This window comes from Triticum aestivum, chromosome 7B (genome assembly GCF_018294505.1).
Source record: "Triticum aestivum cultivar Chinese Spring chromosome 7B, IWGSC CS RefSeq v2.1, whole genome shotgun sequence".
NCBI lineage: Eukaryota > Viridiplantae > Streptophyta > Magnoliopsida > Poales > Poaceae > Triticum > Triticum aestivum.
Genome location: NC_057813.1, coordinates 399448337 through 399476176, shown reverse-complemented (window position 1 = coordinate 399476176; position 27840 = coordinate 399448337). Strand labels below are relative to the sequence as shown.

The window sequence follows — 27840 nt, the reverse complement described above, 5'->3', positions numbered from 1 at the left end:
TCTCAATGAACTCTCCCTCCCCCCATTATGCATAAATAGATCACCTCTTTCACATTAGCCATTTTTGATGGTACTTGTGCTTCAAAGACGAGTTTTGGTCATGGGCCCAAGGATAATTCTTCGCGGTGCCATACCATCCAACTCAAACATAGGTGGCTTCGGCCACCGCCCTCTCTCTCCTCGAGAGACCTTGTTTCTTAGGGTTTTACTGTTGTTCCTTTGCTTTTGTGCTGCTTTGGGTTGTGTCTGTTTTTCGATGCAAAGGCGTGTTTTTCTCTCTTGTTCGAAACCCTCGGTGGCATGAGCTCACGGTACTACCGCGGTCGGTCACGGTACTACCGCGGCCAATCACGGTACTACCGCTGATGGGAGCACGGTACTACGCACCCAAGCGGCATGAGCGCACGCCTGATGGAGCGGTACTACCGCCACGGCGCGGTACTTCCGCCCGGGCAGTACTACCGCGATGACCCGCGGTACTACCGTGCCGGTTCGGGCTCGCGGGGATAAGGTCGGGGAGGGGGAGTTCTAACTCCCCCATACCCATTCGTCCCTTTCTCTCCTCATAGCCCGTTCCTCTCTCGTGCTCACGAACGGAGCCGGCGTTCGTCGCCGGATCTCCTCCACCGGCTGCCCTCCCGTGATTCCGTCCGGTGGGATCGTTCCCCACCACGTGCTCTTGCTATGGACCAAGGTTTTTCCCCAAATCCTTCTCCGTGTTGATTGTATTTGGTTTTTCTAGGTTTTGGGGGAGGCTTGCATGTTCTTGAGATTTCTCGGCTAGATCTCTGCAAGAGTAGGATGAAGGAGTGTAGTATTGCATAGGATTTATACTTGTATTGTTGTCGTGCTCTAGATCTGGTCACCGTAGCACCGCCATGGCTTCGCGGGTCTTTTCAGATTCAAATCCTGCTTGATCCGACGCGACGCGGTACTACCGCCCGTATGGCGCGGTACTACCGCTCCCACGGTACTACCGCTTCTATGACGCGGTACTACCGCGCGCCGTGCGGTACTAACGTCGTACTACTGCCCCAGCCACGGTACTACCGTGACCCCTCACGGTACTACCGTGTCTGGAGCTCTAGTAAGACCTTAGTATCACACCCCATGGCAGTTCTACCGTCGGTCACCTCTATCGCATGCTAACTTTCTCGTTTATCTTCTATGGGTTTCATGTGCAGTCTTTTTAGCCTTTGCATTGATCCTTTTCGACTTGTTTTGGTGCTTTGCGTGTGTGTTTTAGGTGGTGGCTCTCGCCGGGCCAATCCCGTCCGTGACACTGGTTCCAAGCGTCTGCGCAACCCAGGCGAAGTTCCCGAGGGATCATCTGCGTCGAAGCGCAATGTCAAGTCCATCGCCAGCAAGCACAAGGAGCCCGCCAGGGGCATGGATGAGATAGGAGCTCGAGAGTATGTCCGTATCAGGCAGCTTCACCCATATGCAACCCCACGCTCCACTATCAAAGGATGTGAACTGTTCTGGAACAAGACTCAAACCCAGATCTACTTGGATGTCATCAAGAACAAGCAGAATACCTATGTAGAGGTGAAGTGGATTGAGATGCACCACATGAGGAAGGACAAGTTTCGTGACTACTTTGGGGAGGCTCTGGACTTGGTGGAGCAGTTTGCCATTGAGCATGTGATCTCGTTCCACATGGACTATGACCCTGAGATCATTTGTCAGTTCTTTGCCTCAGTGTACTTTCACACCAATGATGAGAGGAGGATGACGTGGATGACCAATGGCCGCCAGCTGTCTGCTACCTGGAAGGAGTTCATGGAGTTACTTCAAGTTGCTGATGATGGACTTGACACTCCTGTTGGTGTTCGCCCTCACGGCAATACTGACTCTGCTGACAAGGACAAGCTCACTCCGTTCATGGTTGAGAAGAAGCTCGCCACTGGCAAGATAGTCTCGGTTCTCAACCCGTTTCTGGATATCATGTACCGCATCTTCCGCAACTCTCTGTTCCCACGCATCGGTGATAAAGACAAGGTTCATGCCTACATGGTGGACATGATGCTTCTGTGCGAGGAGGCTCGCTCATCTCAGACTCAGCCACTTGATGTCTCTCACATCATGTGGTGCGAGCTTCGGTTTGCTGTGTTCAACCGCAAGGTGCCTATTTATGGACCCTACCTATTTCTGCTGATTTCGAAGACTTGGGAGAAGATGTACCCCACGGAGGAGTTCCTGGCTCCAGACTGGATTCGCCATGAGCCCATTTGTCTGAGGGTCAAACCCAACTGGGCCAACACTGCTACTCGTGCTGAGGCGTCTGCTGCTAGGGCTGCTGCTGTTGATGAGGATGCTGCTGGAGCTGAGGATGTTGCTGGGGGCCGTTCTGCTAGGCCTACTCAGAGTGACTCTAGGCCATCTTGGGCCAAGAGGTTGACGGATAAGATGAAGTCACTTTTCTGCATGCAAGCCAAGGGACAGTACAGGGCTCACGTGGAGTCCAAGGAGAGTCGTCGCCGGCACAACAAGATCTTGAAGCTCTATGGCGAGGATGTGTCTGCCGGGTCTGAGGAGCACATCACTCCTGAGACCGAGTGGATGGAGAAGCAAGGATTCAAGTGGACTGAGTCTGAGGAGGAGGCCGAGGAGTCCATTCCAGCTGCGGAGGAGTCTGATGCAGAGGAGTGGGACAGTTTCCCTGCTTGAGCCACCTCTTGTGTGTTTAGGTGTCCTCTCTGCCTTTTTGGTGTCTCGATGCCAAAGGGGGAGAGAGCGTAGGGATTTGGTTTGCGAGCTTGTGTGTTTGCCAGTTGAGCTCTTTGCTGCTTTTATCGTTTGATCCTTGGTTATCTTATCTCATATGGTGTAAGACATATGCACTCTATCTATCCTAGCTAGCTTGTGTTATATTGTGCTACTTTCATGCTATGCTAGGCTTATTATCATGTCTTGGTCTCTAAAATATAGGGGGAGTGTTGATCCTAGTTTGTGTGCCATGCAGTCCAAAGCATTCATATATAGTGCACACATCTAGGGGGAGCCTCGTCTATATTTTAGAGGAGTGGGGTTTGCCACTGCTTTAAACATATCTTATCTATGTGCAAATCCCGTGTTGTCATCAATACACCAAAAAGGGGGAGATTGTAAGGGCATATTTATCCCTAAGTGTTTTGGTGATTGATGACAATACTCGTGCAGACTAATCGTGTGCCTTGAGTCCCACAGATACTTCTTCATTAGGCACAAGATGATTCGGTGCCCCTCGAAGACTAGTGAAGCCGTCGTTGTTCTACGTTTCTCTTTGGTGGAGTTGAGTCGTAGGAGAGCCGTACTATTAAGAGGGGGTCCGCGTCGGAAAGGTAGGGTGGAATCACACGTACACTTGCCCCTCCTTTCCTTGCACTTTGGAGCTACCCATCGGTATCATTGTTGTGCGAAAAACTGACGACTACTGCTGTACTTGCGGTAGTACCGCAAGTACACGCGGTAGTACCGCGACAGGTCACGGTAGTACCGCCCCTCTGGCGCGGTAGTACCGCGGTACCTTGGCCTAGTGCCGCTCCAGTGCGGTAGTAGGGGCGGATGTAATTTTTTACATCCGCGCCCCTCACGGTAGTACCGCTCCTCTGGTGCGGTAGTACCGCCGCACTCTGGCCTAGTGCCGCTCCGGTGCGGTAGTAGGGGCGGATGTAATTTTTTACATCCGCGCCACCCACGGTAGTACCGCTCGTCCTGCGCGGTAGTACCACGGGCGCTCACGGTAGTACCGCTCCTTTGGAGTTGTAGTACCGTGGCCCTTCTGCCTAGTACCGTTGCGTCGCGGTAGTAGGCGCGGATGAAATTTTTTACATCCGTGCCTACCACGGTAGTACCGCGCCTTACAGGCGGTAGTACCGCGTCGGGTTTTTGCACCACCCTAGTTTCTGCGGAAGTTGACACGGATGAAATTTATTTCGTCCGCGCCCTTCCCAGGCCGTGACCCTCCTGCCTTGCGGTAGTACCGCAAGGGGAGCGGTAGTACCGCTCCAGCGGTAGTACTGTTTCTAGCTCAGGCTTGTTCCGGCCTGTGCAGCTGCCACGGTAGTACCGTGATCACCCACGGTAGTACCGTGATCACCCACGGTAGTACCGCGCGTCATCGCGGTAGTACCGCTCCCTTAGAGCGGTAGTACCGTGAGTCGCGGGCAGAACTAGTGGATAACGGTTGGATCTTTTCCCCGACTATATAAGGGATGTCTTCTACCTCTAGTTGACTACCTCTTCCACCTCTAAGCTCCATTGTTGCTCCAAGCTCCATTTTCGCTCGATCTCTCTCCCTAGCCAATCAAACTTGTTGATTTGCTCGGGTTTGGGTGACAAGGGCCCGATCTACACTTCCACCAAAGGATATTTGATTCCCCCACTTATCCCTTGCGGATCTTGTTACTCTTGGGTGTTGAGCACCCTAGACGGTTGAGGTCACCTCGAAGCCATACTCCATTGTGGTGAAGCTTCGTGGTGGTGTTGTTGTTGGGAGCCTCCGATTGTTGTGGAGATTGCCCCAACCTTGCTTGTAAAGGTTCGGTCGCCGCCTTCAACGGCACCAATAGTGGAATCACGGCATCTCGCATCGTGTGAGGGCGTGAGGAGAATACGGTGGCCCTAGTGGCTTCTTGGGGAGCATTGTGCCTCCACACCGCTCTAACGGAGACGTACTTCCCCTTAAAAGGAAGGAACTCCGGTAACACATCCTCGTCTTCACCGTCTCCACTCTTGGTTATTTCGTGCCTTTACTTTTGCAAGCTTACTTATTGTTACATCTCTTGCTTGCTTGTGTGCTAGTTGTTATTGCATCATATAGGTTGCTCACTTAGTTGCATATCTAGACAACCTATTTGTTGCGAAGTTTAATTTGGTAAAGAAAAGCTTAAAAATTGTTAGTTGCCTATTCACCCCCCCCCCCTCTAGTCAACCATATCGTTCCTTTCAATGTTGTTTTCCATTCATCCCCCAATTTCATACGAATTTGATGATATTCACTACGCAAATCAACTTTGGAGAATATTGTGGAGCCACTCAATTCATCAAGCATATCATCTAGCCTAGGAATAGGATGACGATAACGAATAGTAATATTATTAATGCATCTACAATCAACACACATACACGAGGTACCATCCTTTTTCGGCACTAGAATAATAGGAACAGCACAAGGACTAAGGGATTCGCGTATATAACCTTTGTCGAGAAGCTCCTGTACTTGATGCATAATCTCCTTCGTCTCCTCTGGATTGGTATGGTATGGCGCATGGTTTGGCAGTGAAGCACCGGGAATTAAGTCAATCTGATGCTCAATCCCCCGAATAGGCGGTAATCCCGGTGGTACGTCTTGTGGAAAGACGTCAGTGAAGTCCTGCAAAATGTTAGTGACAACAGGAGGCAAAGAGGAAGGCACGTCCTCGAATTAAAATAATGCCTCTTTGCACACAATAGCATAGCAAACAGATTTGCTGAAATCTAGCTCATCAATATCAGATTTGGTGGCAAATAAACATGCACTTTTCAATTTAATTTCTGAAGCAACACTAAGTGGTTTATTATTAGGCTTCATTTGTTGCTCAAATTATTTTGCTACAATCTGATTTTCACTCTTATTCTTCTCCTGTTTTGCTTTATTAGCTCCATTAATATCATCTTTCAAAATGGAATCAGGGGTCATAGGAAGCAAAGTAATATTTTTATCCTTATGAACAAGAGTATACTGATTGTTTCTACCATGGTGTACAGAAATTTTATCAAATTGCCATGGTCGACCAAGTAATAAGGAACATGCTTGCATAGGTACCACATCACAATCAACATAATCCACATATGTAGATATACTAAAATGCACACGAACAGCACGCGTTACCTTAACCTTGCCGCTGTTGTTGAACCATTGAATGCAGTAAGGATGTGGATGTGGTCTTGTAGTGAGAGATAGCTTCTACACCATCTCCATGCTAGCCAAGTTGTTGCAGCTTCCTCCATCTATGATGAGACGCACAGAACGTTCCTTCACAACTCCCTTTGTATGGAACAAATTATGCCTTCGATTTTGCTCAGCTTGTGTAACTTGCACACTCAAAACACGTTGAGCAACTAAACATCAATACCTGTCAGCATCTTCTAGAGCCATGTATTGTGTCTCATGATCAGAATCATCTCTACCGTGTTCTTCACTTGTAATAAGAGCCAAAATCTCCTCATCATAGTCACTAGCGGACTCATACCCACCATCCTCAGTGGCAGTCACCACACGCTGAGATTTGCATTCTCGCGCATAATGTCCTCTTCCCTTACAACGAAGACAAATAATATCACTTGTGTGCCCTGTTGATGCCATGGAAGAATAAGAGCTTTGTGCAGGCCCAGCAGGTGTGTTCTTGGCAGATAGTGGTGGTTGTGCCTACTTTCTTGTATCACAGCTGGAGGTGGAACCTGATGGAGGTGCTGGTGCAGTGGAAGTAGAAGATGCACGCAGTATCCATGATGAAGGTCGACCTGCAAAAAAGTTAGTTCGCGCCAATGCTTGTCGATCCTGCACTTCAGGTTCAGCTCTACAAGCAAGATGGAATAAATGAGTGATATTATTATACTCCTTATACTATAGAATGGTCTGAATCTCTCTATTTAAACCACACATAAAACGCGCAAGCATAGCTTCAATCTCCTCAACAATACCACATCTAATCATGCTAGTTTGTAATTCCTGATAATATTCTTCTATAGAATTTTTCCCTTGTCTCAAACGCTGCAGTTTTTGAAGTAGTTCACGTTGATAATATGGTGGAACCCAACGAGTACGCATAGCAGTTTTCAAAGCAGTCCAAGTAGCTGGAATAGGATATAATCTATAATGTTCAGACCACCATATACATGCAAAACTAGTGAAAGCATAAACGGCAGCAGCAACCTGTCTCTCCTCGGGATATTGTAAATATGTAAAACGTTGTTCAGTTTCTAACTCCCATATAAGATATATATCAGGAACATATCTACCCTCAAATGGTGGAATATTCAATTTCAGTTTAGGAATATGGTCATTATCTCGCACCTGAGGTGCTGGTGCAGGCCTACCGTTGCGAATATATACCTGAGGTCGACCTGCTGGTGGTGGTGCTGTGGCTGCACGTAATTCTAATTTTGATCAACCTCATCCTCATAATCACCTGCATAATCGTCATCCTCCTCGGCACCAGCGGCGCTGTAGCAGGAGCCAAAGAAGCGTCAACAGTAGGTGCAGCGGCACCAAAATTTTGACCAGTCTCAATTGGAACGCGTTGTGCTCGTCCCACTTGATTTGGAAGGCGGCGTTGGATATGTTGTTGTTGTTGTTGTAGAGGTGCGACAGGTGCAGCCGGTGGTGGTTGGGGAAGACGCTTGAGCAATTCATTAAACTTGTTATCCAACTTTGTCTCGAATAACTTCTCAATGCCATCTATCTTCTCCATGACCTCTTTAAATCCGTTTAGCACATCTTGCACCTGTCCACTCATCATTTCCTAAAACTTATCATGTAGCTGCTTGTTCGTCATGTTCTCTCAATCAGTCTCATCGGCTTGTGATCCTGCCATGGTTAGCAGCAATAGAAACACAAAAGAATATGATCCTACAGACTACTAGGAAATTGTGGTGATGGTGGTGTGTCACAAATCCTTCAAGCGATTCTCAAAATTTTACCAATTCTTACCCAGCATCAGGTGGTGATCGGCAACCGTTGTAGTCAAAACTCTTAAAGCTTGGATAGAGCGATTACCAGGGAGAGTCAAACGCACGACGTAGATGTCTGTGGAGCTGGGAAGGCTTATAATATGGTAGCAAAAAGGGTCAGCAATAATCAATTCAGATATGCAAAGTTGAATAAACGCTCAACGACGGTACTGTGCTGGTCTTAGGCTAGACCGTGCTAGAGACGCGAGCCTAGAACACTAACAAAATCACGGCGCTGCACAGAAACAAGGGAAGAGCACACTCTGAATTTTTTTTGGCTTTTCTTGCGCTCATTTTTTTTTGCCGAAAAATCACTATAATGGCGAGTGTCTCAAAACTTTTCCCAAGTCAAGATAACAGGATAGACACTAAATTTTTGCGACCAGTTTTTTTTTCGACTGCCCGGACCCAAAAACTGGAAACGGCTCAAAAAAACTTTCTATAACGGCGATTGTCTCAATACGATTGGAAACACCTAAAAATAGGATAGCCATAATTTTTTTTGTCGAGTGCGTTTTTGGAAAATTTTGGGCCTAAACGAAGGGTGGTTTCCGGACTCTTTTTTCCCCGAAACCTACTCAGGCAAGGAAACACGATCGGAAAAATAGATGGATCTCGAAAACAAACCTAAATAAAAAGAACTCGGATTGGTGGTGGATATATGGTGGTATATGGCAACGGTGGTAGGATATAGCAGCGGTGGTGGTATATGGCAACAGTGGTGGTATATGGTAGCGGTGATGGTATATGGCAGCGGTGATGGTATATGGCAGCGGTGGTAGGATGGAGCGGCGGCGGCGTGACAAACTGTGACAGAACTCGAAACTCTAAAGGACTAGACGCTAAGACCAGCAACTTGACACGACGATGCAACCGCAAATTCAAGAAAGCAAAATACTGAAAAGACTATGCAAAGGCTCAGACTGGTTCGGATATGATGAACTAACCCTAATTTTTTTGTGGCTTTTTCGTGGACTATAGGTATGAAGAACAGACTCGATCTAAACTACGAAGAACTGTAAAATCTCACCGAGCAACCTGAAAATCTGATACCACTTGATAGAGGCAAAGGTGTCCCGTCTTTGGATGAGATGGTGATTATCGTTTCGGAGGAGTAGACTTTGACGATCCGACTACATACGTGCGAGGACGTCGCGCCTTAGCAATCGCTAAACCAACTCCGAGAGGTTATTGACCACGCCGGAGCACGATCAACCTGACCATGAGGGTCTATTTCATGCGGGCAAATAAAGAACAAGCAAAAAACTGAGATTGCAATCTGGATATTGCGAATATAAGATGAAAGCTTTATTGATCAAGGTGGGGTTCTGTGACGTCTTGGTCTGGTCGTTGAACACAAACGAAGTATGCGAAGTTGCAGCTATGACAAACTTTTAATCTAAACAAAACCCAAAGTTTAAACGATGCCTTAAGGGCTGTATATATGGAGGAAGAGGGGGGAATTTCGTGGCCCTTGGGGAAGGGGTCCGAAACCAACCCTATCTCTTGTTTCCCCACACATACGGACTCTAAAACAGCCTATACTCAAGTATTTCAAAATTACATGGGCCTGGCCCAATAATAAGGTGACGCATCACCTAGAATAGGCTCTGGACGAAAGTTATGAAGTAGCATTTTGTATATTTCGTCCAAGGCTTCATGCACTCATTATGGTGGCTTCAACGTCCCAAAATCATCACTTGTAACTCCGTTCTTGTTTCCCTTGCACATGTCATCATATCCATGCTTGTTCTTGCTCCAATGTTCATGCTTCTCCAAGCTAGGCCCTTCATTTGTAAGCAAAACAAATGTATCCAATTTAGGTAGCATCATATTCTCATGAATATTAGAATCATTACCAAGAAACGAAAGTACCTGATAATTTAATTGATGTGCACGAGCTCTAGTAATTGGTCCAGTATGTATAGCAGCAGAGATTGTGGGTGTAACAATAGTATTGATGTCCTCATCACTAGGCTATTAGCTACGTTTGAATCATTAAAGTATGATCTGAACGATCATATATCTTCTTTTACAGAGGGAGTACATCGTTGCTTCCAACCAGCAATAGACAGTTTGGGACAATCGGTTAAAACCTAAAAGCTTTTGTACTGCTGAACTTTTACAATAGATCTGTCCATCTTCGCAAATAATGTTTAGGCGTCAGGGCAAGTAAGTAGAACCCCACACAGCTGGCAGGGATTCCTTTATGATCAAATAATGTTCTAAACACATAATCACGTAAAAATCAACCAGATGCATAGTAGTAGTACTTTCGTTGTCAATGCTTGGTATCCTCCAGGACGGCGCTGTGATGGAGTTGAAGAAGAACACGCAGCGCCGGCGTGCCACAGAGGAGCATCAGCTCGCGGTCTCCGACGTCGCAGCGTCGAGGTCGTCATTCGATCCGACCGAGAGGCCCGCGCCCGGCCGACCCACGCCCCCCAACTCCCACGTAATTCTTCTATCCAACAGAACAAAACCACCGCCTCCAACCCGCGCCCACCGCCTCGCCACATTAACACGCGCCCCTCCCTCCCCGTCGCCGCCATGCCCGCCGATGCCAAGCCCCGCGCCCTCCTCCCCGTCCGCCCGCTCCTCCTCCTCTCGATCCCCTTCCTCTCCCTCCTCCTCCTCTACGGCTACTCCTCCTCGGCCCCTCCCCTCCCCAACGCCCGCGCCTCCCCGCCCAACCCGCACATCCGCATGCGCCGCGGCGCCGCCTTCCGCTCCTACGACGACTACCTCCGCCACCAGCTCAACAAGACCCTCGACCCGCGCCTCCGCCGCGTCTGGGCCACCCGCGACTGGCGCCGCAAGGTCGACGCCTTCGCGCGCGCCTTCCGGGCCCTCCAGGCCGAGGGCCTCCTCTCCAACGCCTCCCGCGCGCTCTGCGTCGGCGCGCGCCTCGGCCAGGAGGTCGCCGCGCTCCGCCTCGTCGGCGTGCCCGACGCCGTCGGCATCGACCTCGCACCGGCGCCGCCGCTCGTCGTCAGGGGCGACTTCCACGCGCAGCCCTTCGGCGACGGCGCCTTCGACTTCGAGTTCTCCAACGTGTTCGACCACGCGCTCTACCCGGACCGCTTCGTCGCCGAGATCGAGCGCACGCTGCGCCCGGGCGGCGTCGCCGTGCTGCACGTCGCGGTGCACCGCCGCGGGGACAAGTACTCGGCCAACGACCTGCTCGACGTCGACGGCCTGCTCGCGCTCTTCCGGCGGTCGGAGGTGGTCAGGGTCTCCAAGGTCGACGCCTTCGGCCTGGACACCGAGGTCGTCCTCCGCAAGAAGAGGTCACCCTAGCAACACACACCACCATGCATCCAAACCCAATTCTCAAACCACCACACAATCCCACCTGCAAAGAAACTGAAATCTTTCTGTGTACGCCGGGTTTTCTGGGTCGATTTGTTACTGTGGCTAGGTAGTTGATTCTTTGGTGGGCACGCATTGCATACATCCATTGTTCTTGTACTTACCTAGTAGCAATTATTATTTATACTAGACAAGATATGATAATTCTTCGGAGGAAAAGAAGTTAAAAGGAAAAAAAAAAGCAGTGATTTAGGTTTTTCAGCTTCCCATCTTTTCTGGATCACTTTTGTTCTTGTCTTGTTTTAGTTCTTCTCTTCCTAACTTTCTGAGAAGAACGTTTGATTGATTTGGGTGTGGTGCGCGTGACTAGAGACACTGATGGAGCAGCATAATTGTGCCCGTGCAGCGTTAGAAAATGATGGTCACATTTGCACAAGACAGTACTAGAAGCTGTATTGTTTCTTGTAGTACGTCGGTGTATTAGTGTACAGTAGGGTAGTACACATACGTTTGGAACCTTGCTGTATAACTTAACATGCTTACATAACCATATAATGTGCTTAATTACCACTGTTTTTTATGATGTACATTGCTTAATTACCACTGTTAGGTCAGGGGAAGAGAGAAGATCTAAGAGCAGAACAGGACTTGGAAACATATGTCATATGTGGCACCTCATGTACAAATATTCAGCATCAGGGAGGGTAATGCGATTGAATCAGTTGTACTGGGATTGCGGCAATAAGGGGAATCTTTTCCTTTTCCTTTTATGTAGGGTTGCTAATTCAGGGGAAAGCATCAGCTTTACCTTTCCTGTCCGCTTTGGGAAGAGATTGCAGAAGAGAATCAAAGATTGACGCCACCCCATTCTGGCATTCTCCCAAGGAGGGAGGAATATGTCTCTTGCTGTGCATTATTATGCCACTCTCCCGTGGCAGTGGCACCTCTTCCCGGACGTTGTTCCATGGCAAATTAAAGCGTACACAAAGCAGAAGGCGCACGCACTAATTCGTCGTCAGATCACAATCATCTGGTTTAACTACGTATCAAAACTTGGCTCACATCAATAGAATGTTCGCGATTGGGTTGTTGCCATGCCAGCAGCAACAAGCATCTGATAACTCCTGTGTTGTCGTAAACATTATTTGTAATATGGATGGAATACTGGTAGGCTGGGGTAGTGGGGTTCCAGCGATTGCATTTTTTTTTCCTTTTTTTCTGAAACTGGGGAGCGATTGCAATCTGGACAACCCAACGGATGAGACAATTGGCCCCGGCCACGTGAGTGAGCGCATGCATGCAGCAAAATTAGGTGGTCTGTGCCTAGTGGTCACTCTTGCTGTGCCCGTCCAGCACGACGCCATGCACGGAAAGGAACGGTATGTGTCACGAGATGCCTCGCATGCGGTTCCACGGAGCCCGGCATCAAGTTTTGTAGGAAATTCGCTGGAGTCGCACGGAAGACATTTCCGTCTGGTTACCTACGTCATTCTATGCCCATTTGCACGCTTGTCTTAGAGCAACTCTAGCAGACCCCACATTTCGTCGGTCCACAAAACGCGTTTGCAGTTCGTGAAAAACGGCTTTTGCGGGCCGGCAAGGACGGTCGCAAATGTAGACCCCTCAAACGGACCGGTATAAAAGCATATTCGACTTTGCGGTATCTGCTCTTGCACCGCTGCTTCCCGCATCTCATTGGCCCGCAAAATATATCAAATCCAGCATAATACAACAAACAGAAGCAAACTAAATAATTATTCAAATTCAACACAATACAACAATCATCCACATTACAAATAATTATTCAAATCTTAAATGATGCATTACAAAACTTGTGATGAGTACAAATACAAATGAATACAAAAAGGAGTCACTGTCTAGCCCTTTGCCAATGGTGCTCAATGAGATCCTCCTGAAGCTGAAAATATGTGTCTGCATTTTCAATCTCCTTGTATGTCTGAAGAAAAGTTCTAATGCGGTTAGGGTCTCTAGCTGGTTTGACACGCCTACCCACATTGTTGTAGAAGAATTCCAAGTTCATTTATCTCTCATCTTCAAGAATCATATTGTGAAGGATAACACAACATGTCATGATATTTTTTAAGGTTTTCTTATTCCAAAAACGAGCAGGACCACGGACAATGGCAAACCTAGATTGCAAAACAGCGAATGCTCTTTCAATGTCTTTTCTGGCTGCCTCTTGCACCCTTGCAAATTCACACTGTTTTTTAGTTTTGGGTTCTTTGATGCTCTTGACAAATGTGCATCAAGGAGGGTATATTCCATCTGCAAGATAGTACCCTTTTGTGTATTCATACCCATTGATAGTGTAGTTGCAAGCAGGAGCATCACCACTGGCAAGCCTAGCAAACAAATGAGACCGTTGCAACACATTGATATCATTAAGAGTGCCCGGCATACCAAAAAAGCAATGTCAAATCCATAAATCCTCGGATGCTACGGCCTCTAGTACAATTGTTGCATCACGAGACTTGCCACAATACATTCCTTGCCATGCCTTCGGACAATTTTTTCATGTCCAATGCATACAATCAATGCTACCTAGCATACCAGGCCAACCTCTCCTCTCATTAGATGCCATCAATTTCTTTGTGTCATCCTCGTTGGGTGCCCGAAGATACTCAGGACCAAAGACACGGATGATCACTTTTGCAAATCTACGCACAGACTCAATTGTAGTATCTTCACCAATGCGAAGGTACTCATCGGCATAGTCAGTTGGAACACCATATGCAATCACCCGCATAGCTGCGGAGATTTTTTGATATGCACTAAATCCCTTTAAGCCAGCAGCATTTCTTCTTTGAGTAAAGTACCGGCAATTTTCCTCGCAAGCTTGAACAATTTTCACAAAAAAAGATCACCACATTCGGTACCTTCTCCGGAAGAGGTGTCCTGGATATGTAGGATTCTCCGCGAAATAGTCTTACATCAACATCTCGTTCCCAAGATGACGATTCCGAGGAATGCAAAGACGCTCGACGGTCGATCCTCGCCTTCTCTTCCGGTGCTCGTCTTCGTGCTCCTTCAAGGAAAGTGACATGACTAATGTCTGCTGCCAAAAGTTGGCAAGCATGGTCTCAACATCCGAGTCGTCCGAATCGGACGAATCGGTGAGCAAGAACTTCTCGCACGGGCTCAAATCCATCTACATGCACACCGGCGCGTCAAGGAACTATAGCGCTCGCTCGCAAGATCACAAAATACGCACTAACCGGTGGAGGATGCGGCGGCTGATCCCGGGCGGCAACGAGGGCGGGCTCGACGGTGGTCTATCCCCGGCGATGGCAGCGACGAGGACGCTCTTCTCGCCGGATCCCGGGGGGTCGGTGCAGCGTGACGGCGCAGGAGGATGGTGGGGGGCCCCGCCGCGTGTTTCTACTCGCAAATTTGGTGGAATCGTCGGCGGCGGGCGGGCGGAAGCAAGGGCAGTCAGCGGCGGAAGGGGGTGGGGGAAAATGCGCGTGGGCTGAAATGTCCCTCCTGCCAACTACTTCTCTGTGATGCAGGGCATCGCAGCCGCGACGGGGAAACCCGCATATTTGCGGGTTGGGGCCGAGATTTTGCCGTGCCCCCTAAAATTATTTGCGGGCCAGGACGGGATGCGGGGTCCGATCGGGCAGGTTTTTTCGCCCCGACCCGCATTTTGACGGTTATTTTCCAGGTCGGGGCGGGATGCGGGGTCTGCTAGAGTTGCTCTTGGTTGGGCCTGATTGAGCATATGCAAGCAAAAAACCAATGTCTACATGTTGATTGGTTGCCTGCATGTCCTGTCCCTGCATCATAATGATGCCATGTTTGGTTGCTCACATTGTGGTCAGATGAGTGTATCTTGTTTGGTTGCTTGCACGAAATATGATTAAGACTTAGCAGTACCCATCACACACAAAGTTACACTAGAGTGCCTTGGTGACAGCGGTGGGCGGTGGTCGCGGCACCGCATCCGACACGACAAGCACGGAGTCATGGGCGAGCGATCTCATCGGCTGCATGGTGAGCTATTTGCTAGCGTCGTCGCCGCAGTGAAAGTCCGTGTGGAGTAACGAATAGGAAGGCATTGAGGCAGAGGATGATGGTGAAAAAATGCAGTGTCCCCCCATGGCGTCGTCGTTGTAGTAGGACGCGGAGGAGTAAGCCAAAAAGAACGATGATGACGACGGCATCAGCGTAGTAGGATGCAGAGGAGGAGGTCGAAAAGAACGACGATGACGACGGCGTCATTGTAGTAGGATGCGAGCGAGGAGGCTGAGAGGAACAACGTCGGCGATGGTTTCACTGTAGCATGACAAGAGAGAGGAAACATACAGGAACGACGACCGCGCGAGTGTATTAGGACATGGGAGTGGAGGTTGAGAGGAACGACGTCGACGGTGGCGCTAATGCAACAACACGTGGGAGAGAACGACGATGGCGACAGTGCTAGTGTTGCTGGACACGGGCGAGGAGGCCGAGAGGAACGACGCCGGTGATGGCTTCAGTGTAGCAGGACATGGGGGAGGAGGCCGAGAGGAACGACGCCAGCGATGGCTTCAGTGTAGCAGCATATGGGGGAGGAGGTCAAGAGGAACGACGCCGGCGGTGGCTCTAGTGCAACAACATAAGGGAGAGGAGTGACACGCCGCACCGACGGTGACGCGAGTGTAGGAGGACACAGGAGAGGAGGCCGAGATTAAGGAGTGTCATTAACACATATCACACATATGTGTATATAACTTTCACAAGGAAGAGGTCAGATTTAATCATCTACGATCGTCGAAACAGAAAATGTGCAACACGAAAGTCGTATGAAACTATTAGATGAAGCTACTGATCAAAGGAAAGTTCAAACGGTCGACCGTGCGCGGCGAATTCGACAAAATCATCCAAAGTAGCTCCAAACATGAACACGAAATTAAACATTTACGGTCGACGAAACTACGATCTGATCACAAAACAAGAAACCATAACATTGATGCACATCTTTTTCATGTAGAGTTTATCTCAAATCGATGCACCGTTGTGTAGATTAAAATGGACCTAAGAAAAGAGATTAGAGAAGGAGCTTACTCGAGCTGGAAGAAGAAACGACAGGGTGTATACCACTCGCATCCTCTCGTGCAAGAGGCCCCACCATGTGCGGTCGAGGGTGGCTCGCCTCAGCCTGGCCCGGTAGTAACGGCCAATTTAAGCGTTTCTCCAGATGCAGGCTGAGAGGTGCTTTGAGTTTCGTGCAAGCCAACTTTTCCATGTGACCCAGGTAACCAAACAGGCCAAAAATATCCCGCGGAGACCTGGCTTGGCTTAATGCAGGCTACCAAACGCGTCCTTAAACTCCGCCTTGCACCCAAGTTGCAGGTCGTGCAAACTTTAAAAAAAATATAATAACTACTGTCTGGCGACCGTTTGTCAGGAAGCCAACCCCAGTGAACGGTCTCCCTACCGTCGCATGAATCTCGGTGCAGAGCCGACGCCACGTAGGATTGCTGGAGTAGTTCACTACACAGCTGCTTCTGGAGAATGCCTTTTTTTCAAAAAAAAAACGCGAGGCAATGGATCCGCGACCTGTGTGCAAGCTTGAGAGCCCATCGCCAGAAATCCTATTTTCTTTTTCATTTTTTTCATGTGGCAGTTTTATTTGGCATTCTTTTAAGTGGATGGCATTTTCATTAATGAGAGATTTTTAATTTTTTTTATAATCTCACAAAGCTTTGTTACGGTGGCACGATGTTTACAAGGATAAAACAAGATCAACAGGTTGGCCTAACCACACATGACGTCTAAACCCTAAAGCTAATGCATATTTTGCGAAATTATGAGCCTTCACATTCAAGGTTCTGAACTCATGGCTAACTACACGAGAAATAAAACTGCTAGGCCTGGCTATGATTTCATGAGTATTAGCACCGTAGCTTGCTCCAGTGCCGTTCTTCATCGCGCCTGCAGTCATCTACAATCTGAAGCAATCGAAAATTCTGGTCAAATTAGATCATCAGCTAGAGCTTGCGCCTCTCTGATCGCAAGTGATTCCAGAGTGTGGGGATCACTCAAGCTTCTGAATACAACAGCAGATGCACCTTGAAAAACTCCTGCTTCGTTTCGAGAAAAAAACTCCTGCTTCATCTCTACATATCGCGCTCACTGCCCCAAAGGTACCATCCATAGAAACTGCCGCGTCAACATTTAAATTTGCATGGTCCGGTCACAGCGGGAAACACTGACTTGGTCGTGGCGTCCGTGTCGTTTGCGCCCAGGGGATTTTGTTTTGCAGAAAATTGATGTCTTTTATCACTAAGCGCAATGCATTTCTATTAACAATAGATGGCATTTTTATTACTGAGAGGTGACGTTTTTTATTATCAAGAGATGAAAAAAAATATTGGCACGACGGTTTTACTACTAAGAGCATGTCATTTTTATGAACAATAGGATGGCATTTTTGTGAATAATAGGATGTCATTTTAATTATTAAGAGGATGGTATTTTTATTATAATAGTATGGCATTTTTTTAATATTTGAGAGGATGGCTTTTTTAATGGCATGAAAATTTTATTTTTGGGCTTATCTAGATAAAAAAAATATAAAGGATGGCTGTTTTATAAAGTAGCACGACAATATATTTTTCAAGAGCATGGCATTTTCTCAATTTATAAATTTATGGATATCTTTTGTTCATGGCATTTTATCCCGAGAATGACAGTTTTATTTTTATTATCTAGGATGACATTTTTATTAGTAACAGGAAGTCATTTTTTTGCTGTGGCAAAAAATTCACTTACATGACATTTTTCTATTCATGGCAATTTTGTGAAGTAGAAAAGGCTTTTTAAAAATTAACATGGCCTTTTTCGTATTTATAATGGAAATTACACAACACCTTTTCTTTGGTTTTAATGACATGGCATTTTTATGTATTTTGCACATTGGAACAAATAACACAAAACATTTTTCATGGCATTCTATTAAATTAACATGGATTTTTTTTATGTTTTTTAGATTTATGGCATTTTTAGAAAGTAGCATCACATATTTTACAAAGTAGTAAACTGGGCTTTCGACCAAATAAGGGTCGCCCTGGCCCTCCCCCTGGCGAACGATCGGTGAAGGGGTGATTCGTTCGCTGGGAAAGGCCTCCCCTAGTGATCGAATTCGTTCGACCCTCTCCCTTCTCAGAGACTGGTTGCTAGTTATTGGCGTCCTATTATTATTGTTATTATCAAAGATGGATAATCAGCGACAATTAATATGAATCATAAAATCAACGATAATTAATATGGATTGGAAGGAGTATCGAAAGATCCTCTTGGCGAGTGCAACCTTTTCGTGCTTGAGCTCCATGGAGCCTTTTTTAAATAAAAAAAATCTAAAATCATATTTTTAAAGTTCCAAAATTCTGGAACAAAAAAGGCATGTTGACATATGAATGTATACTGCTTATGCGGAAACATCATGAGAAAATTCATTGACACGCGAGCTACCAAAAAAAATGACAAATTGTGATTTTAAAAACAGTAAACGGTGCATGTACTGTTCACTGCATGAAAACCATGATTTTTTATTCTTTTTTGGTAGCTCGTGTGTCAATGTATCTTCTCAAGAAATTCTACACACATATCATATATATATCTATATGACATTGTGTATGTTTTCAGGTATTTTTTTAACTTTGAAATGTTTTTTTTATTGTCGACCTCCATGGAGGTCTAGCGTGTTTCCTATCCTCTTTGTGGGCTTTTATATCCTCGGCGATTACAACTATTGTTGAAAGCCGAGGTGGTCATCTGCCGTTGCGCACCCCTCCCAAAAAAAATGCTGTGCCGCTATTTCCTGGCTTGTCTATAGGGGAGATCTTACTAGTCTCCATGCGAACAATCGTGGTTTCAAAGGAAAATTCAGTTTCCAGATTTTCTTCCAACTGCCCTTCTGTGTAGTCACTCACGGGACTTATGTCCTGCTCTGAGCAAACATTCTTGATGATACTTTAATATGTTGCATGATTATTATTATTATTATTATTATTCAAAAAAAATATGAAGATTTTTCTGAAAATTATGAAAATAAATCGAATTCGTGAAATGTTTTTCAATTTCATAAACTTTCCTTAAATTTTGTGAGCTTTTCCAAAATCGATAACTTTTTTATTCTCATGAATTTTGCAATTTTGCAGACTTTATTTAATTTTTGTGAACTGTTTCCAAATTCATAAACTTTAATATATAAAATGTGTGTACGTTTTTTCAACTTCATGAGCTTTTTTCAAATATGCAAACTTTTTATAATTTTATGAACCTTTTCCAAATTTATGAACTTTTTTTAGTTCATGGGCTTTATTTTGTTTTGCAAAAGTTTTGAATTTCTTCTTTGAATGCATGAACTTTTTTCAAATTCACAAACTTTTTCCCAATTCATGTAATTTTCTCAAATTGATAAACCTTTTATAAAGTCCATGAAGTTTTTTTTATTTCACAGTTTTTTCCACAGTATTAAAAAGGGACATTTTTTTCTATGAGACCAACAGAGAAAAAATAATGGACGAAGCAAGCTAGTAACTGGCGCGCAGTTTGGCCATGGCCAGCTTGCATCCACGTGACCGCCACCTTGGCTAGCTAGCCGCTGGGGAGGGCCTCTCAACTGGATTACGCACTGCATATGCGCCACTTGTCGCAATCTTTGAGTTTTCCTTTCTTCATAGATTTGTTTATTTAAAATGTTTTATCTCTTTAACCGTGCATCCAAATCCCGCACAGCTTTTACCGTTGGATTTCTTGCGTCAATATTTTCAAAACTAGTTTCGATGCACTTTTTACGAAAAAGGGAAAAAGAATACAAGATAACAAAATCTAGAAAAAATGAAAACAAAAAAAATCGGCAATCGGAAGAAAAGAACTACAAGGAAAAACCGGAGCCCGGAAGCACGGTCGTGGTTTCTGACCTTTTTTGTTTTTTGAGAAGCGCTCACGGAAGTAAATATGTGTTTTTCGTGAAAGCGCAATTTTTTATCCGGGAAATGCTTCTAGTGAAAAAACACATACATTTTTTGTGAGAAACTCTCGCGGAAGCAAATCTGCGTTTCCATAAGAAGCAAATCTATGCTTCATGTGGAAGCACAGTTTCTTCATTTTTCGTGAAGCACAAATGTGTTTCCCACGAAAGCAAACCTATGCTTATCCTTGAGGCACATTTTTTTTCATTTTTTGGAAAGCAGAATTGTGCTTAAAAAAAGACTCTTCAAAACCTAGAAAAACCACGTGAAATTGCAAATCTGAAAAAAAACTAAATAAACATCTAAATCCCGAAAATGCCTACAGAAAAGTAAATAAACGAAATTCAGAGGGAGCACCCAGCACGGGACATCTCGTGTATTATGCATTTTTGTTTGAACCGCCGAGTAGTAAATGTCATCCATTTGTTAAATGCTTCTACAAAATCCATTGAAAAAGAATAAAACACATAAACTTTATTGTAACTTTAATTTGAGTTCACATTCATGTGTTTTTACAATACAAAAAATAAAAATAGGCCTTGGCACTGATGTCACTAAATCGAAATTTTGTAACAATCTACATTATTGTTTTGTAAATTTGCTAAATTATTTTAAAAAAATTGCGAGGAAAAAGGGGAATTCATTAATTAAGTGGCAGCCGTGTCTGCATTACATAGGTCCGGAACCTCATCGGGCCCAAAACGAAGCCACACCGTAGTGCGCTTCTTTATTCGACCAAAGTTCGCTAAAAAGTGACTAACAATGTTTTGTTCACGCCTCACAAGCTTAACTAAGAATTCACCATGTTCCCGAAGACGTGAAGTAATCTCGTGGATCAACATCATATGCTCCGATCGGTCGCCAATACCTCCTTCAATTAGTTTTACCACTTCTGCGCAGTCCATTTGAATCACAAAAGGCAGCTCAGACCACTGGGTAGCCAGGGAGATGCCTTCTGAACATGCAGCAAGTTCAGATTCTAGTGGTGATGCACACTGCCTTAGCTCACGACTAGACGAACGAATAATATCTTCATGTTCAACCCGGACGACCATGCCAACTCCTGTAATTCCGTCCTTGGCAGAAAAGGACCCGTCGATGTTGAGCGCAGCCCAGCCGGTCGGTGGTGCCTCCCATCTAAGTGCTGATGGCTTCTCATGCTCTACATGTGATAACAATTTCCTGTTGTATATAGGCGCAGCCACCATTTTTCCTTTGATGTGATCTCCATGAGGGTACGTCTGGATGGCTAGCAATGAGTTGATATAGCTGGTTAGGAATCTGGTCGAGGCTTTGACCGACGGTGATCGTTTGTCGTGGACGATCTCATTCCTCACATGCCAGCAACGCCAAATCGTCATGAGCGTATACATCCGTTCCTCTGATGACAAGTCCGCAAGCACATGAAAAAGCCACTCTGGCCCAACGAGCATGACTCGACAGTTGTCCGGAATATTCCATTGCCGCGCCATAGCTTGCCACAAGCCGACCGCTTGAGGACATCTGCAAAGAGCATGAAAAGTGTTCTCCGGTTCGGTAGCACACATAGGATACAAGTTAGATACTTCAAGGCTACGAGCATGTTTATTGGTCCATGTAACGTGAGTTCGGTGCATCGATATTCTCTCCTGGGCTATATATACATGATTACATGCCCTTGGATTCTTCCAGTACAATTTTACACTTTTGATCACCCACAAAAGAAAAAGATTTAACAGTGTCGATAATCAACAAGTATACTACTTGACCAAAGCCACGGAGTTTTAACATTGTCGTGGTTGCCATGTACGCTTCGATATTGATAAATGTCGCCTTTTACTGAGTTTTTTTCAGCTTGCCAATATTGCCACTATGATTGCGGAAATCCCTTTTGGAGCTCGGGCTCCAGTGAGGCCTCCAAATTCAAATTTGAAATTTCATTGAAATTTGTATTTTTACATTTCAAAAAAATCTGAAAAAAATTACGGATATACATGAAGGCATAATACACACGTGTGTAAATTTTCAGTTCAAAATTCATTGAAATGAGGGCTGTGCAAAAAATACAAATCTGGGACTGTTTAACACATGATACTATTCATCCTCTCAGGCCATAGATTTGTCTTTTTTGTACATGTCGCAACTCAAGGTATTTCATCATGAATTTTTGCACACATGTGAGTTACATCCTTACATACACGCATATTTTTTTTCAGAATTTTTTGAACCATAAAAGTTTGAATTTAAATTTTTCAAAAATAAAGACCTCCATGGAGCTCGGCCTCCAAAACGCCTTTCTCCTATGATTGAGCTAAATCTCAAAAAAGCATATTGACTCGCAAAATGCGTAGGTTTTGCCCCTATCATGTTAGTGGTAATCTGGTATCATTGATTGTGAGCAGGAGGAGGTGCGTGCCGTTGGGGTACTGACATGTGGGCCTGACTCCCGGCAGGCCTACGTGTCAGTAGCCGAACGGTACCCTGCCGCACGACAGAGGATCCACGTCCCAGTGTTTTGGGGAGGGGATTTGGCCGAAATATTGGGATTGGAGACCAGTTTTTTGGGCTAGTACATTAAGGGCCTGTTTGGTTCCAATAAGTCACCTCACTTATAAGTCAGGTGACTTAAAATCAGTAACTTATAAGTCACGCCCGTTTGGTTGTCACCTGACTTATAAGTCACCTGACACACCTTTTCACACCAATCAACATCATGCACGCGGTGGGACCCACGCAAAAGGGGGTGGCTTATAAGTTTTAAGGCCCTGTTTGGTTCATAAGTTCTAGGACTTTTTTTAGTCCCGACTTATAAGTCGCAAGTTCCTAAAAAGTCCCTACATGTTTGGTTTCTAGGACTTATAAGTCCCTATAAGACCATATTACAACTATAAGTCCCTATAAGTCCCTCCTTAAAAGTCTTATTTCATAAGTCCCAAATGCCCACTTTAAGTCCCTATAAGTCCCTCCTGTTTGGTTTAGATGGGACTTATAGGGACTTTTTTAAGTCCCTAAGCTAATAAGTCCCTGGAAACAAACACCCTCTAAGTTAGGGGTGGAGCAACTTATGACTTATAAGCTGGGGTGACTTATAAGTCGGATCTGTTTGATAAAATAAGTCACTTTTTTCACTTTTTGACTTATAAGTTGGTGACTTATTTGAAATCAAACAGGCCCTAACTTTGTCAAACTTCACACGAACGGTCAGCTCAAGTAAAAATTTGCGGTTACAATTATTTTGGACAGCAATGACAATTCCTGGGAACCGAACAAGTTTGACATCGGGTGTTGCTCCTCAGACGCGGCCAAACCGCTGCAGCCGGTGGTCTCGGCCGCCACTGACAAATAAGCTCAAGTATATCTGCCACGAACAAAGAACAAGGGAACAACTATGCAGGTAAAACAAGTCACTGACAGGTGGACCAGAGCAAAAGCAGAGGAGCGATCACGTGACATGACTCTTTTTTTTCAAAGGTTGGATTGCTTACCATACGTGACATGACTCTTAACACCGACTGACAGAACAGAAATACAGGACGGCACAACGAACCAAATCTCTTTTTCACCCAACAGTAGCAGAAAACTCTCGGCCTGAGCCAGCAAATCAGTGTATGATCTTCCCGTATGTTGACAAACACAATTCACCTTTACGCCGATCAGACGGCACAGACCGCGAGATTCTGAAGATCTTCCCGTATGTTGACAAACACAATTTGTAACTTCGTGTAAACATAAACATAAACATCAACTAATTTGACAAATTGCAGCTGATCATCTGAAGATCTGAACGTTCAAGGGACTGCAGAACCTTCACCTCAAACCGAATCAAAAGTGCAACGCCAGAGCGAATTTATGACCAAATCAAGTTATATTATTTTCATCCTACAACAAAACTGCCAAACAACACGATCCGCGCCGAGCACACTAAGCTTGCAGCTTGGCCAGGAAACGGCAGATCGATTCAACAAAGGGTCTGGTTTGGGTATATGGCAGCCTGGAGACTAACCTGATCATTTACATTTTACAGATGGAATGGAATGGGTTCATGACCCATTCTTGTAACCGGATGAAGCAAGGTCTATGATGAAGGCTGCAGCTCGTCTCAATCGGCCATTGCAACACCTTCCTTCTCCTTGATGAAACGACCCTGCAGTTCAGTGAAACAAGATGCACACAGCTTGTCGGAATAAGATTGATGAAACAAAATGGAGCAACTGACTAGTTCTAGTTCATGTGCTGCATTACTAGTCTGCACGCCAAAGATACTGAATGCGCAAGGAAGATCCATGGGGTGTATATGTATTGTCCCCTGTTTGCCAGAAATTAAGTACAAGAGCAGAAAGATACTTGAGGCGCAGTATTCAATTTCCTTCAAGTGATGTGTGAGGATGTGTGTATTCTTTGTAATCGTCAAATGAAAAAGGCCAGCACGGGACCATAATTTTGAGGCTATCTTTTCCATATCCATGTGGAGAACTTCAGTTCTGTATGAGGCTAAATTTCGTGTTTTGACCCTTTTGGCATACAAATTTAGGATCTGACCCCGGTTTGAAAGTTTTTCGGGATTTGACCATTTTTCTTACCGCCAGGGTCTCTGGCGGTTGGGTTACACAGCCTACCGCCAGGTGCCCTGGCGGTAGGGTACTTATCCACGTCAGCCTGACCAAACGGCTGCCGTTTCGTGCCGTCGACCCTACCGCCAGGAGACTCGGCGGTAGGGTGTGCAACCCTACCGCCAATGTCCATGGCGGTAAGTGCCGAACCGTTATAACCCCGCGGGGGCCGGCTCGTGGGGCCCATCCACGAACCCAGCCCCCATCTTCTTCTCCCCTGCCGCCGCCCGCAAGAACAGAGAGGGGAAGGCCTCTCTCATCCCCTCCACTCCCCATCCGATCTTCTTCGTTTGTGAACGGTTTTTTCGGATCGAGATGGCTCCGAAATGAGAAAAGTAAGCTCTCTCAATCCCTCCAATTCGTTTTAGTTAAGAAGCTGTCGATTCGACGCATTATTAGGCACAAGATGAACCCTATTTCATCTAGTAGATTTTGATTTTTGTTGTTTTTAGGTTTGTTTAATTAGGAGTAATATGATGTTTGATGTAGTTGAATATGATTTATGTGGTGATGTGGTTGAAGTTGACTATGATAGAGCCTATTTTATATAGTTGATGAACCCTAGTTCATGTTAATATTTTTTGAATTATTTATTGATGTTTGATGAGGTTAAATATGTTTGAATATGATTGATGAGTTGATGTGGTGATGTGGTTGAATATGTTGAATTTGTTAACTAGTTTGAGGATAGAACCTATTTGGCATAAGATAAGGTGATGAGGTGATGTGGTTTGAAGATGAATATGTTGGTAATTTTTATATATGTTTTTACAATTGTTGAAATTGATTGGTTAATGTTCATATTCATAATAGGATAGAATAACTAGTTTGAAGATGAACCGCAGTTCATATTCATAATATTTTTTTACATTTGTTGAATATGATATGATTGATGTTAGTTGAACGGTTTAACATGATATGATTATATGTTCATAACAAAATGTTCGTGTTTCAGGAGGCCCCCCATTGGTCCGGCGATCGGCACTCGAAGAAGCCGGACGAGGGCCGCTCGAAGACAAACGAGGAGCGTGCCGCCAAGAGGGGGAGGGGAAGGAACTAGTGATGTTGAACTTGCTAAGTTAAAGTTGTTGTCTTATGTTGAACTACTCGGTGTCTTGTTATTGCTACCTATGTTAGTAGTTGAACCTATTTTGATATGTTGAACTTAATGGATACATCATTTTTACTATCTATAAGTGTGAGGTTATCATAATTTCATATGCAAACACTTTTTGCTGTTGTGCTTATCTATCTGTGATACTGATGTCATATTGAATTTGAAAAGAAGCAAGCAACTGAACTTGGAAAAATAAAACACAGGACCCTACCGCCACGGCCTCTGGCGGGGTCGCACAGACTACCGCCAACCCCCCTGGCGGTAGGGTGAACCTACCGCCAGGGCACTTTGGTATTTCGTCACAGAAAGTTTGGGAGGCAAAACCGAGCCGCACCCTACCGCCAGGGGTGCTGGCGGTAGGTTTAGACAACCTACTGTCAAGGTACCTGGCGGTAGGGTACTTATCCACGTCAGCTCGGGCAAACGGCCGCCGTCCCCTCCGTCGCATTCTACCGCCAGAGGCTCTGGCGGTAGGCTGTGTAACCCTACCGCATGTACCCCTGGCGGTAGCGAAAGGGTCAAATCTCGAATTTTTTTGCAACCAGGGTCAAATCCTGAATTTGTATACCAAAAGGGTCAAAACACGAAATTTGGCCTCTGTATGATGAGTTCATTCAATTGTCGCTGGGACCAGAAGCTGAATCTCTATTCTCTAATCAACGATTTACAAACAGATTCCCTGAGGTATAGAATCTAAACATGCTCTCTATGCCAGATTCCCATCAACGCAGTTTTGCAGTTGAGATCATTACTAATGCAGTATGTAGATCACAACCTCACTAAGGAAATTGCAACAAGTTCAGGTACGGCACGAACGCGATGCGAAAAATTACCTTCAAGCGCGGCCGCCTGACGGCATTGAGCCGGCGAACCTCGTACCGGATCCGCTTCGAGAACAGCCGGGCATGTCGCTTCTCCTTATACCGCCTCACCCTCTCCGCCCTCCCGGACACCTCCGGCGAGCTCCACGTCGCCGCCTGCGGCGGCGGCGCCACATCCACGAACACCTCCTGCAACGCACCCCGTGTCAGGATTCACGAGCGCGCATCGTCCCTCCGACTCCGAGAGGACAAAGGGGGTCGTAGGCTTACAGAATCGAGCTCCAGCTTGGGCGTGACGTGGCTCGCGGTGCCGCCGATGAAGAGGGACCCGCGGCCCGCCCAGGCGGCCAGGATCTCGTCGTAGTCCAGCTTGAGCAGCGGCGACCGCGCGGAGGCGGCGCCCGTGCTCGCGGCCGACGAGCAGGAGGATGAGGTGGTGGTCGTCGCAGTGGCCGCGCTCGGCGAAGAGGAGCTGCTCCTGCAGTACACCCACCGCTCCCTCCCCCGGAGCGCGCGCCGCGCAAGGTCCTCCTCCTTCCCGCCAGCAGTCCCCGCGGAGGCGTCCGGGGAGAGGGTGCACGACGGTGAACCCCTTTCGCCGCCGCCGGAAAAGGAGGAGGAGGACACGCCGAGGATGTCAGTGAGCGACGGCGCCGCCGCGAAGAGAGTCGAAGGCGCCTCAGGATGCAGCGTGAACGGCTCGAGCTGCTGCTGCTCGTGCCCGCATCCATCCTCCACCGCCTCCTCCGTGGACGGGGACGGCAACGCCGAGGGTGGCGGCAAGGAATCCTCCACCGACAGAGATTCAGCAGGCCTGTGGACCTCCACCGCCTTGGCGAGGTGGCGGCTGAGGCTGAGGTACTTGGTCTTCTTCTTCTTCTTCCCCTTGGCCCGGCACGAGCCCCGCCGCCGGTCGCCGCCGCCGCCGCTAGCCATGGCCTCGGAAATACTTTACTGCTACCTCAAGGTGCTCCCTGCAAAATGGGCGAGAGGCATGGGGACATGAGCACGGGAGAAGCTATTTGGAGGGAAAGCGAGGGGATCTCCCGCGGCCGCGAGCAGGGTGGCGCGGGGCCAGCAAAGGCGAGGCACTTTTTTCCCATGATCCTGCGCGGACGTGGCGAGGTTCTGCTGACATGGCTGAGTCTCATTGGCTGGCCAGATTGCGGTTGTTGCCTTTTGCTCGGGGTCCTACGGGATCTGGAAGGGTGGGGTTTTAACGGCTTCACGGGGGTTTTGTGATGAGATGGGCGTTCACATCGTCGCCGTTGCGACTTTAACACCAGTACTACGTCTTGATCTTATAATTCTTAAGCTAAGCTTCT

General features: G+C 46.5%; 2 protein-coding genes across 2 annotated transcripts; one reads left to right on the top strand and one right to left on the bottom strand.

Moving 5' to 3' along the window:
- The first annotated feature begins 9951 nt into the window (after positions 1-9951).
- Positions 9952-12043, top strand: LOC123159311 (uncharacterized). The gene has a single exon (XM_044577138.1). The coding sequence runs from the start codon at positions 9952-9954 to the stop codon at positions 10993-10995; it is 1044 nt and encodes a 347-aa protein (XP_044433073.1). The 3' UTR covers positions 10996-12043.
- An 11749-nt stretch (positions 12044-23792) lies between these two features.
- LOC123159788 (uncharacterized) lies at positions 23793-27587 on the bottom strand. Its single transcript, XM_044577616.1, has 3 exons — positions 26786-27587; positions 26528-26704; positions 23793-24111 (listed from the first exon to the last, which is right to left on the bottom strand). Exons 1-3 carry the CDS (start codon positions 27449-27451, stop codon positions 24067-24069), a joined length of 888 nt encoding a protein of 295 aa, XP_044433551.1. The 5' UTR covers positions 27452-27587; the 3' UTR covers positions 23793-24066.
- Between the last annotated feature and the right edge of the window lie 253 nt (positions 27588-27840).